The following is a 13,079-nucleotide window of genomic DNA, read 5'->3' on the forward strand; positions in this document are numbered from 1 at the left end:
AACTTGCCGCAAATAGCACAAACTACGTTTAATATTAATTTTACATCTGTGAGAGTAGTGGCGGCTGGTTTATAACTAATTAAATGGCTCTAGAGCCTAAAATGCGTAAAACTCTCCTTGAGAATTTTAGGGCTACTTTTTACTTCAGAAATCCGCAACGCTAGATGGCGCTGATTAAATAAATTATTACTATACTTACAGTAGAGCCATTTAATCAGTTATAAACCAGCCGCAATTAATGGTGTAGATAAACAATAAAAATTTAACAATCTTTGTGCTAAGTGCGGCAAGTTGACAATTTACTTTTTATCCGAAAATCGACCTCTAAAAGTACAAATCTTCTACTTATATGGTTTAATAAAATCGACCAAATGGCACTACTACTTACACTTACCTAGTAGTAATCTAGTGATTACTATAATTACTAGATAACTACACATATCTTGACGTATGTCTTACACCGTGCTCTATTTACCAGAACAATAAAATCAGAGGCTGCAGTATAAGGGTGATGAGATTACATGGAGTCTAGCAGTATATACTGTCAGTAGATCATTATAGACACATCGACACATGTGATATTTGATATTTTAACAAAAATGAATTTAAGGACTCCGTGTCGATATTTATTATTACAAGTTTGTAATACATTGAAGAAACGATTTTCTAACAAAAGCTGTTGTCATTTCAATAAATACGATGCTGAGCCAAGCATCGATGATAAGACAACACATTTTGGATTCAAAACAGTTAAAGAATCTGAAAAAGTCAAAGAAGGTAAATTGATTCATGAAAAAGCGTATTTTGAATGTTACGACGTGATCGTTTAATTTTTACCTTTTTTTTTATTTGACAGTTTACTCGGTGTTTGAAAATGTGGCAAATTCTTACGATCAAATGAACGATGCAATGAGCTTTGGAATTCACAGGCTTTGGAAAGATTGTTTCGTGGAAAGACTTGCACCTGAACACGGTTGTAAGCTCATCGATTGTGCGGGGGGAACAGGAGACATCACGTTTCGTTATCTAAAGTATTTGCAGAACAAATGCAATCCCAAAGCCATCAAAAGTCATGTAACTGTATGTGACATCAATGCCAATATGCTGGATGTTGGGCGAGCCAGAGCCAAGCGACAAGGTTTCACGAAGGAAAAGGGCTACGATATTGAATGGGTTCAAGGAAACGCGGAGCATCTACCTTTCGAAAACGATACTTATACTACATACACTATTGCCTTTGGCATAAGAAACACGACTAGGGTAGATAAGGTGTGTTGTAATTTTTCAATTGCAATAGGCATATTCCATGGATTTTTTTTACTTGTGTTCAATTTTTAGGCTCTATCTGAAGCCTACCGAGTATTGAAACCGGGTGGTAAATTTTTGTGCCTAGAATTTAGTTATGTTGATAATGATTTACTGAGGTGGTAAGTATAAACACATTGAACAAACTGCCTGAAAAACAATTTAATAACTGTAACTGTTTGAATAATTCTCATATCAATTTTCAGGGCATATGATCAATATTCTTTTCAAGTGATTCCAGTGTTGGGAACGCTTATTGCTGGTCAGTGGCAGCCTTATCAATATCTCGTAGAAAGTATTAGGAAATTTCCGAAACAAGAAGAGTTTAAAGTGAGTTATTTAGCATGTACTGTTGTAGTATTGAAATACGTGGATATAGGTAATACTTGAATTATAATTGTAAATTATTCTTTCAGCAAATGATCACTGATGCTGGATTCAAAAGAGTGACCTATGAGAATTTAACATTTGGAACAGTGGCCATACACATAGGTCACAAGCAGTAACACTGTTTCATATATTTTATTAAAATAACGTTCGATTGGTTGTAAAGTGGTAAGGATTCAGTACACAATATCTATGTAATACATTTTTTATATATTTATTCATACAAATGTTATAAAACTTGAAAAATTTATATAACATGTCAAAAACGTTATTTTTACCGTTATAGCAAAAATAACTAATCAGCAGTGTGCAATGAACTAATTTGTAAATATGAGAAAAATGTTTTGATAATCTTAACGACAACATAATACATTTAGTATCAAAACGGGAAAGTGTCGCGCGGACGTAGAATAAGCCATGTAAATAAATAGCATTACAGTTTTTTTACACTAACAAGGCATGGTATACATTTTTTGTTACGATTCTAATCGCAATAGCGATAGTATCTTTGGCGGACGGTGTTTACATTTTTCAAACGTAATGTTGCCATAGATATTACCTATATGTCTTTAAAAGAGATTCTTGTTTTTTTTTTTTTTTTTTTTTTTTTTTTTATTTCGAATAAAATTCAATAATCATTTATAATGCGTAACAATAACGCAACGATAATGAGTAAAAAAATACAAAATATACTATTAAAAAATGTTTTATTGCGCGTGGACGGCATTATCTTACTAGGGTTCATCATCAGCAAATTTCAACACAATATATAATTATAATAAAAATTATTTTATAATAACAAATCTCATATTTAATTTTTAACTTTTAGGTAGGCACATCCGATGAACCCTAAACTTTATAATCTATGATTGGACGGAAATTGATATTTAAAAAACGCAAACACATAATTGAATTGCAATACTCTTATGGTTCATCGTATTTTGTGTTAAAATGTTGAGCATAAGTTATGATTACCTATCACGATGATGTATTTTCAGAAAATCAGATTGCATAACGTAGTTCAAAAGTATGAAAATGAGTCATAAGTTTTAGAGTGCATTCAATACACGTTCTTATTAACTAGTGAAAGCTTGCATTTTTTGTACTTGATATGCTACATATTGTCTCTAAGAAAATTTGTACAAATATCTCTGTACAATTTCGTTGATCCTTCATTACTAAATATTATAAAAACTCGTGTAAAAAAAATTTCTTACAGAAATGCAAGACTTCCAAAACTCAACCTCTTTCTGCAAAAAACTTGCTATTGATCAAAATGTTGTTTTTTTTTTTTTTTTTTTTTTTTTAAATTAAATGAAAAAAGATCAAGTAAATACTAAAATCTTAAAACTGTTAGTCATTGATTTTCACAATGTAGATCTATATTCTTTGATGAAGTCCACATTCAACTTTTCTACGCTAATAACCATAAGTATATAGAAAAATTCTGGTGAACACTCACGAAGGCAACGACGGTACAGCGACACATATTTATCGCCCGAACAACAAATCGCATCCTTATATAATATTAACGATCATGAGTTTGTGCTTCCAACCTTAAAGCACTCCATATTCAAACACTGTTGCAGAAAGAAACAAAAAAAAAAAAAAAAAAAAAAAAAAAAAAAACAGTAAGTATGATAAAGTTTGTAAAAAATCAACAGTCCATCTCTGCCACGCTCAACTAGTTTCTCCATCTGCGAGCCATTATAACATATGTATAAATCCTTAGCAGAGCTGGGTATTCGTTGAATACTCGTTACTTTGGAGAGCTTATAGCACAACACAGGAGACCTATTAGCCGAACTCCAGTCTTTGCGTCTTGAAGTACCGGATGACGGTGACTAGGATCGACAGGGTAACGGCGAAGTAGCCCGGCGACGCCAGTAGCATCGCCGCGTTGAAGATCGGACAGTACGGGCACTGGCTGCTCCCGCACACCTCGCATATGTTCAAAAGATACGTTGGCAGTGCGTCGAACATTGTTTCGTTGAAACGTTCTGCAAGCATATTTTTGTGGCCGTTCAATCACCAGATCAGTTTTACAGTTTACACGCATTTCATAAACTGTACACGATGGTACATATATAATACATTCATACGAATTCTTACCTGGTGCATAGTAGTCGTAGATCCTGATGGGGAGATACCTGGACATGTTGGCGATCGGGTACCAGCGCTCGATGGTAAAGTTGACGCAGGTCTCCTCCTGGTCGAGGTAGTCAAAGTAGAAGAGCACCTTGGACGGCTGAAAGCGCGCTCGCTGGAGATTCCTCACCTGTCGCGACAGTATGTAGCTGTCGAGGACCTGCTGCTGGATTATGTAGCCCGTGGGTATCGTCACGTCCAACACCGCCATGCCGGAGCGCTGCGACTCGTTCAGGTTAATCCATCTGAAAGGGTACAACGCACGGTTGAAGGTTTTTGTTTTCTCGTCTATACTGCTCGAGAAAGTAAACGTCAGCACTGCGCCACCACCTTTGACAACTCAAGTACGATATGTGAGACTGATTTCTCCCGTGGAAGTTGGCGTAAGTGTGGATATCGAAGGCCCGTATGGGCGGCTGCGTCTGGAACCTCTTGATGTCAACGTTGTACTGCACGTGCATCTGCAGGATCGCGTAGCCGGCGCCCTTTGCCTGGACCTTTACTGTTCCCCACGCCTCAGGAATCTAAGATTAAAAGCAATTCATTTTTTCTCAAATTAAGTAAGAGGACAAGGGAGGAAGGAAGAAACAACAGCTCACCTCGAGAGTCTGCAGTTTGGCGAGGTTCTTGTTGTTGACGTAGAGCATTCTGCTTTGGCCGGGCAGAGCGGTGGCCTCAACCGTAACGGACAGCTGATTGACGTCCCGGAGCCGGGCGCCCGAGGTGTACTCCATAAGGGCCTTCATGGCCCAGGCGGTATCCTGCGTCGAGGCCCAGCCGCTGTCGGTTAGCCTCTGCGAGTTCAGCCACTTGACGATCGGCTCGTTCTCGTACTTTTGCCTCGCCACGTGGACCAGCAGCGCGTAAGCCGTCGTCTCGATGTTCTCCGAGTCGTACTCGTACGGTAACCGAGGCAGCGAGAAAGGCTTCTGATTCTCCGTCTTTGTGGGTGGCTGGGGCACCATTTGACGACCCCAGTAGACTAGACCGCCCTCCTCGCGACGATGCAGGCGCAAGAGGTTGAAGGCCTGCTCGGCCGTGGTCGCCTTGGCCTGGGCCAGAGCGTACGCCACGATCGCCACCTCGTAAGGTCGACCCTTCTGTTCCAACAGCTGTAGGTTTTTCTCGAGCCACCTCACGGCGTTGGCAGCGGCTTGAGCCACCCTGACACCGAGGCCCTCGGTCAAGTCCTTGACCGCCTCGAGGGTAATGAGCACGTGCGCCGTGAGCGATATGTTCCTGGGCTTGAACGAGTACCCGTCCTCGTCGTCGTAATTGAGGGTACTGTTCATTTTGCGGTCGGGCAACCAGCTGACCTCATAGAACGAGCCCTCGGGCGTCTGGTGTTCCAGCAACCACGTCACCGACTGGACTATCACCTTGGGATCGATGTACAAGTAGTTCTCCCACTCGTAGAAGCTCGCCTCCTGGAATATGCGAACGCAGTACGCGGTCAACCAGACGCTCGGTGACGACTGGTTCCAGTCGCTGCGGAACAAGGAAAACGAGCCGTCCGGATTCATAAAGGACAGCTGGCGCTGGTAGCCGATGTTCATGTAGTAAAAGCTCTCCGATTCCTGGCTGAAGTTGCGCTGGTTGATCAGGCGCATGTGCAGGGTCATGTACATGTTGGCCGCGAAGCTGAACATGTTTTGCTCGGCGCAGTCCATCGGCAGGTGAATCAAGCTCGTCGAGTTGACCGGCATCGTTGGGAATATCGGGCCCACCACGTCGCCGACCAAGCTGACCATATGACGATGGTGGCAAAAAGGTATTATTTTTCCTTGTCCACCTGATTTCTTTGTCACGACTCCAGATGATGAAAAAAAAATGGCAACAACTCACCTGATCGTAGCCTTGTTCGAGCCAAAGATGTAGTAGCGCTCCTCCTCGTACGGTATGATCGGTGTCTCGGTGATGTTGACGTGCATGTACTGGAAGACGTAGGCGCGATTGCTGAGATCCAATAGAATCGACTGGTGCCTGTATTGCGGCAGCCCGTCTGCCTCGACTTGCAATGTCCGCGTCGCCGAGTCCTGGCCGATCAACGAGGTCGCGTATATGTGGACCTTGACCTCGCCCAGGCGCACCGGCACTATCGGTATGTAGACGACAGTCGCGTCCTGCGCCGGTATCCAGATGAAAAACTGGTGCTCGCCAAACGACGTGCGTGGCTTGTACGCCTCCACGTAGCCGCTTTCCTCCACGTGCACAAACTTGTAGTCCTTGGACCCTATGTATGTGCGCCCGCGCAACGCGTGTTTCAACTTTCAACACAATTGCATTGTAAAAAAGTAAAAAAAAAAAAAAAAATCGCTCACCCGTGAGAACGACCGTTGCCTCGAGGTGGCGTCTCATGTAGTTGAAGACCGAGACGCGTATGCCGACCTGTTCGCCTTGTTTGCTGTGCGTCGGCATCTCGACGTTTATGAAGAACGGCAACACGGCCATATAATCGAGCGCTTGAGGCAGCATGCCGAAACCATTGGTCGGGCTCATGCCGAAGGCAGTGATCATCCAGTGGACCGGTATTTTAGGCACGTCGATGTTGAAGATGTACCGGCCGTGCGGTCCGATGTTCACGTCCTTCCACAGCCAGACGTTGTCGTACTGGCGCTGTATTCTGTTGAAGCGCCACTTGCGGAACTCGCTTATGTCCGTCGCGTTGCGCTGTAACACGAGCGAGGCCGTCATATCGCACCGTCCACGTTTATCCATCGGATCCGCACGTGTACGCGCTACTCACCGTCGGACAGCGAAGCTCGTCGGTGCCGTCCTCGCACTGGAGCACCCCGTCGCACTTCTGGTCCACTCTAAAGCACCTGCCGTTGAGGCACTCGAGAAAGCCGAGTGTGCGATTGCAGTGTTCCGGCCGGCGGTGGACGATAGCGTCGGTGAAGACGACGAGGCCTGAGTACTCGAAGGTGTGGTTAACGTCGATGCCGAAAGTCGGCGCGGGGAAGAGTAGCATGACGTCCGGGTCACCCGAATGGTCGATCCACGTGTGCGCGTGGGTGCCGTTCGTGTCCTCGCCAAAGTGCGACATCTTCTCGATGACGTGGGAATAGGTGAGCTCGTTGCCCGCCTGCATGGAGTAGAACGACCGGTCGATGCCCGACAGACCCACGTAAGAGCCTGGCTCGCCGTAGATGGCCACCTGGACACGCGTGATTAAATGTTTTTTTTATTTTTATTTTTATTAGGGTACTACTCAGTAATGAGCACTGTGTGCCGGTGACGAGTGTTTGGCGCACCTCGACGTTCTCGCCGGTCCTGGCTTTCTTGTTGTTTATGAGAACGGTGAACTTGTTGCGCGATATGCCATTCACGGAGAGGGTGAGGGAGTCGGCGACGACGTCGCCGTACCTGCCCACGTAGTAAACGACGACGGTGGCGACGGGCGCCATCTCGGAGGACAGGGGCACGGCGAAGGTCTTGATGGTCTGCTGCATGAGCTCGTCCCCGGTAAGGACGATCGAGCCCTTGGACGTGATCAGGTAGTTGAAGCTCTCGATGTAAAAGTTGGTCTGCACGTGGAGGACGAGGTACTCGCCGACCGTGGCCTTCTCCGTTGACGTCCAGACCTTGATGTGCTTCTGGCCGGGAGACTCGTGGGCGAGCATCAACAGCTCGGCGTGGGCCGTGTGGCCCTCCGCGTCACGGAAATCCGCGAAAAAGCGCATCGTTATTATGTCGTTGAGCAAGTGCTGCGTATCGCTCGAGTTTCTCGGCAGGTACAGTTGCTCCCGCAGATCAATCTGGATTTTTTTTACAAGCCACAATTGAGACCACGGATAAACGGGAGGAGGAGAGGGGTATCAGCGGAATGTAGGATCCTCACCCTCAGAGACCAGATGGCGTCGTTATCCGGAGAGACCTTGAAAGAGTGGGAGTCCAGGCTGCGTCGGCCGCTACTGCGCGTCTCGATGTCTCCGCGCAGCTCCAGTTGGGCGCCCTGTAACTGCTCGGGCCTCAGGGGCGAGCTGTCGTGGAAGGACGCCACGAGGTTCAGGTCGAAGGGCATGCCGGGCTTGAAGACCTGGGGTGAGCCACCCGCAAAGTGGATCTTGACGCTCGAGTTGTAGATGCGTGCCGTCGAGTAGCCCACGATGACCTCCTCGAGGAAGTGCTCACCCACCGTGGCTGTGACTTGCACCTCGACGCCCTCAGCCGTCGTGGGCACGTACTGCAGGAGATCGCTCATCGGGTATCGGAATCTGCGTGTTGCGTAAGCGTAAATTAACTTGTTTAACAATTTGTTTGAGGAAGTGTACAATGATATGTGCGTTTTCGCTCACTTGTAGGTCCCGTTGAAGAACCTGAGGACGGGCACGGACTCCTGAAAGCGCTCGAACGGATTGAACCAGGACGGGTAGTACTCGTCGAAGGTGAAGTACCGGTCGGGCACGTTCTCGAAAGTGCCGCTGGTCTGCCGGTACTTGTTGATCGGCTTGAAGCTCGCCTTGAGGGTCAAATTGCCCCTGACCGGGGCGCCGGAGGTGTAATTCGCCTGTACGATGCCGTGTATGTAGAGCTCGTTCTCGAAGAAGAAGGCCGGCATCGTGACGTTGACCTCGAAGCGCGTCTGGTAGTACTCCTCGACAAAGACCGACTGTTCCTCGACTTGGCCTTGGGCTATCACTTTGATCCTCCACTCGCCAAAGACCGGCTGGTCGGAGAGCTGGTAGGACAGCGAGACCGAGCCGAGATTGCTCTGCCGACTGAGCCAGCGGCGCATTATGCGGCCCTGGGGATTCAGTATGTGCACCTCGACCGTACCGTCGAACGCCTTCAGCTCGGTGTTGATCGGTATCGTACGGACCCTAAGCAAACAACAACAGATGACGTACATTAAAAGTATAAATTTGAAGAAGAAGAAAAAAAACAATCCGCACCTAATGGTCTGTCCCTGCATGTAGACCGGCTTGTCGCACTGAATGAAGATGGTCATGGATCTTTGACTAAAGACGAGCTGGGTGTCGTTGGAGAAGGCCTGGCCCCCGGTGAGGCTGTTGTAATTGCCGTCCACCCTGAGCCTGTAATCACCGGGCACCGAAGTCGGTGGCATCTTCATCATCAGCTTCTCGGGTATGCCCTCCTGGATCTCCTGGTAGGTCGCCGCGATTTCTACCCCGTTTCGCTGGATCGAGGCGTGGACCATTATCGGGAGCGGGCTGTGCAGGATGTTCACCGCTATCTGGTAGACCTGGCTCGGCCGCACCATTCGCGACGCCACGATGAAGTACGTCCTGTCAGTGTACGCATCGACGATTTAAAAAAATTTTTTTTTTCACCCAAAAATCGTTCCGACGCATTTCGATTGATCAGTGGATGAAAAGGTATTGTTGCTATTTTTCGTGTCAAAAGACAAGAACGAAATATTGTTTTTCTTCAAACAATCGGAAAGTTAAATAAAACTTTCTGGTGTTGTGCCATCATCTCGTGAATCAATGAAATAATATATAACGCATCAACGAAGGGCTAGCTGATGTTTGTTACACGCTCATGTGGGAGGCAATTACGAGCCGGCGATAATTGATCCTTTGTTCGCCTCGTCTCTGTACTCCCCGACAAATTGACATCGTTTTTCTGCCGACATTTAACGACTCGAAAACTCTCATTTGTAGCAAGGGTTAAATTCTCACGAATTGCAGCGTCTCCCACTGGTCATTCGAGCGCGGAGAAAGCCGGGATGAAAAAAAAAAAAAAAAAAAAAAAAGAAAGGAAAAACTCACGCTTCCTGAAAGATGACATTGTCGCCCTGCCTGTATCCACCGCCGTAGTTACCGTCCCAGTCTCTCGCTGCGTCCCTGTTCCCGTAGTTGGTGTCCTGATCTCTGGTCTCGCTGTACCGGCTCCAGGGCGCCTGGGGTAACTCGGACGTGTTGCTCGCGACCAGCTGGGCCCGGCAGCCGTGGTTCGGCCACGTTGCCACCAGCAGGGCCGTCGCGGCGAGCAACCGCCACCACATGCTTCTGTAAAAAAGGGGGATCGTGAGAGGTGTGCTTGTTTTTGTACACCTTTCGAAGAAATATGCATCGTTCGAAGGATTTTAAAGATTATTATTTCATAAAGTTTCGTTGGACGAATGAAAAAATGTCGAGTACAGGTAAAAATAGTTGCTTGCACCGCTAATTCGAATCGTAGTAGGGCTGCAAAACGCGATCTACGATGAAAATCGCGGGAAATCGTTAAAAGAAACAAAAAAATCGGCATCCTCGATTCGCTTGATATTCGTAATGTATAGGTATATGCGTCACCGAGTCTCTATTAAAAATAATGTAAGCGAGCGTATACGCATACACGTGAGTCATACCGCATTAGGATCCATGTGCTACGAGAGCCGGGTAGGAAAACGATCTATAGTAAACGTATGGTGAGAAGTAAAAGATACCTATTGTAGAACATTGCGATATTCGTGCCATTGACGCGGGACGCACATCAAAGAGAGTCGTGTACATGTAAAACGATTGATCTGTTTTATCTCGTTGACCAGTAAATCGTTTATTGCATTTTGTCGCACAATGTGTGTATACTCGTTGTACCTATTTGCAGTTTTTAAATTGCGCAATCGGCTACATGTACAGTTTGATGTTGATTTTATTGGCGCGAAAGAACCGATAGACCTAAAAGTACACATGTTTTAAAAAGAAATCCAACACACGCACTCTTTTGAATACTCATTGTATATCTTTTCGTGCAAACGAGTTTCGATTAAAGCCATAATTGATCGCACACAAGTTGATGCCTCGCGAAAGAGAAAAAACCCGATTTGACTGAGAGTCAACCAATTTTGTCATACGGGATATAAATATAGTGTGCGAAGAAGAGATAAATTGTACTTATGTGTAATAACATAGGTACGCCCACGTACGCGTTACAACACACATGTAGGTATACTGGCGCGAGGGTCCCTCTCTGAGCTTAATCATCGTCTCTTTAAATTAACGTCAACGACACAAGTAACCACAGCTGGCGTAAGTGTATTTTTTTTCTTCACATTTCTGTAGATCACTCGTACATATACACGTTTGATATGTTGGTTGAAAATACATATATATTTATCATTGATGTACCTGTTCAAAAGACCCTAAACCGATTTGGGCGTGTATACTTTATTGCGGTCCACTGCACGTTCACTTCATCGACAAGTCCGTACTTAAAAAAAACATATTCATATGTAACGGTTCAAAAAATCTACCGATATAAGTAAAATGTAGAACTAAATCGTAGCATAATCACACACTCACGGGAAAAAACGCGATTTTTCACTGATAATTTGGGGATAAAAAACTTTATCCTGCACTTCATAGGAGCGTAATAATCGATACCACCTGCAGCTCAACTCCATTCACTTTTATCCGATCCTCTATGTATGCATTCGTATAAAACCGATTTACCTTTTATTCCTCGATGTATGCACTATGTATTGGTATATGGTTTCTCGATTTTTCAACGCCATGGAACGATGAAAAAAAAGCACCATACAAAAAAAAAAAAAAAAAAAAAGAGCAGAGCAGCGTCACGCCGATCTGCGAAGGAGTAGGTTATTAAAAAACGTAGCGTCGTCGGGTTATAGCCATCGGTCACCGCCTCTCTACACACACACACACACACGTACGAAACACTATACACTGTAGGCATATATATATGCGCGCACCTACCACGAGAGACACTATCGCGAAGCGTCTACGCCCTATAACACATTACGCCGTCCTAGAGTATTAGGTTGTAAGTACAGCGCGTAACCGATATACAGAGGAAATCGCCGAAAAATCGGTCCACGCGTGTATCCGATTTCCGCGTGTATCAACTACCCCAAAGTAAAACATACAACTCACCGAGTAACTGCCCTTTATTGTTTCTAGTCACCTACAAATTCCCACCGATGTAACAACAATGAGTAATATGAAAAAAAAAAAAAAAAAAAAAGGAGATGAAGAGTAAAGGCGCGCGCGTGGTGGTGGCGGCAACGGCGACGCGGTCAACGCCCAAAAATACCTGACGGCTCGGCTAACTTTACAACACAATATACCTGACGGCGGCGGCTTCAGCTTACAGCCTCCTCCTCCTCCTGCGCCTGCGTTGGCGTCCTCCTGCTGTTACCTGCGGCTCTCCCCTTTATGTATGTATGTATGCAGGGGACGTAAAAAACACTGCAGCGGTATGTATTTTATAAAAAAAAAAACACAGCGCCCTTGGGGTGGTGATGGCGAACAGTCGAAAAAGTACACGGTGTGCTTTTTGTCGTGAACGGTGCACCAGCGCCTCGATCAGGACGGCAGGTGGCCGAGAGCCGTTTCACGAGTACAGCATTCCGTGAATTATGTATCGCGCACTCGCGCGCACATGTATATTAATGATTGTTTTCCCCGAGCGATACCTGAGCGATGTGTACTTGGTAATTGGTGAGAAAAAGTTTGGAAAAAAAAAAAAAAGGGTTGCCGATCGGGAACGCGGGGAAAGATCGGTCCGGCGAGGAGGAGTCCTCCGCGAGCTGTTGTTCGTGCAGGGCTCGAGGCTCGACTCCAAAGTCACAGAACGGTTCGGTACAACGTATATATCTAACCGTTGAATACAACCGCGTACATATACAGTCCGTGCTATCGCATGTATTAACATACGGCGGGTGGAACAAGGGGGAGCTGGTTCCGTAGAAAACCAGCCAAGTTTTTACGGCTTTTCTTTAAAAATATACATCAAAAGATGGTCCCCTCTGTTGAAGATTTTTTGTAGCAGATCGAGACCGATTGGCAGTCCCGAGGACAAAAGAGAACTTATATATGTGATAAGGTCGGAGGAGATATTTTTTTTTTTTTTTTTTTTTTTTTTTACCAGAGACCTGATTAATTTGAAAAATAGTCCCACAGTGGGAACAAGATCTGCAGTGGGAAGTGTTGTCTGATACTCGTAATTCTGTACGCGTTACTTTTCATTTGGATCCATCCACTGCTGCAGCTTGGAGAAAACAGTTCAAACGATCAAGTTGATAAGTTGTTTTGTGAAATTTTTATTTATTGATAAAACATACGAAAAAAAAAAAAAACAAAGTTCTGCATTCAGCGTCAAGTTTTCAGAACGTAAAATTAACAATCATTTCTTCTTTCGTATACGTATATGATATACACGTTAGTTCCGATCGAAGGCGTTCAACCAAACAACAAAACCAATAAATTAATATCTACAAAGTGGATGACTTTTTTTTTTTTTTTTTTTCTCTCTTGTGGAATTATTCGTGT

General features: G+C 45.2%; 2 protein-coding genes across 2 annotated transcripts; one reads left to right on the plus strand and one right to left on the minus strand.

Annotated features, from left to right (window-relative positions):
- Nucleotides 1-465: 465 nt before the first annotated feature.
- Nucleotides 466-2,301, plus strand: Coq5 (ubiquinone biosynthesis protein COQ3, mitochondrial). Its single transcript, XM_014361796.2, has 5 exons — nucleotides 466-777; nucleotides 857-1,269; nucleotides 1,339-1,427; nucleotides 1,512-1,635; nucleotides 1,722-2,301. The coding sequence occupies exons 1-5, from the start codon at nucleotides 600-602 to the stop codon at nucleotides 1,809-1,811; spliced, it is 894 nt and encodes a 297-aa protein (XP_014217282.2). The 5' UTR covers nucleotides 466-599; the 3' UTR covers nucleotides 1,812-2,301.
- Nucleotides 2,302-3,304: 1,003 nt separating this feature from the next.
- Nucleotides 3,305-9,811, minus strand: Mcr (macroglobulin complement-related). The gene is made up of 12 exons (XM_089589717.1): nucleotides 9,576-9,811; nucleotides 8,736-9,089; nucleotides 8,139-8,663; nucleotides 7,682-8,057; nucleotides 7,095-7,598; nucleotides 6,587-6,997; nucleotides 6,162-6,510; nucleotides 5,686-6,073; nucleotides 4,440-5,583; nucleotides 4,171-4,364; nucleotides 3,805-4,085; nucleotides 3,305-3,692 (listed from the first exon to the last, which is right to left on the minus strand). The coding sequence occupies exons 1-12, from the start codon at nucleotides 9,809-9,811 to the stop codon at nucleotides 3,490-3,492; spliced, it is 4,965 nt and encodes a 1,654-aa protein (XP_089445843.1). The 3' UTR covers nucleotides 3,305-3,489.
- Nucleotides 9,812-13,079: the final 3,268 nt, after the last annotated feature.

This window comes from Copidosoma floridanum, unplaced genomic scaffold (genome assembly GCF_036245765.1).
Source record: "Copidosoma floridanum isolate Cflo_tuat_1 unplaced genomic scaffold, Cflo_Japanese_pri ptg000009l, whole genome shotgun sequence".
Classification (NCBI taxonomy): Eukaryota; Metazoa; Arthropoda; class Insecta; order Hymenoptera; family Encyrtidae; genus Copidosoma; species Copidosoma floridanum.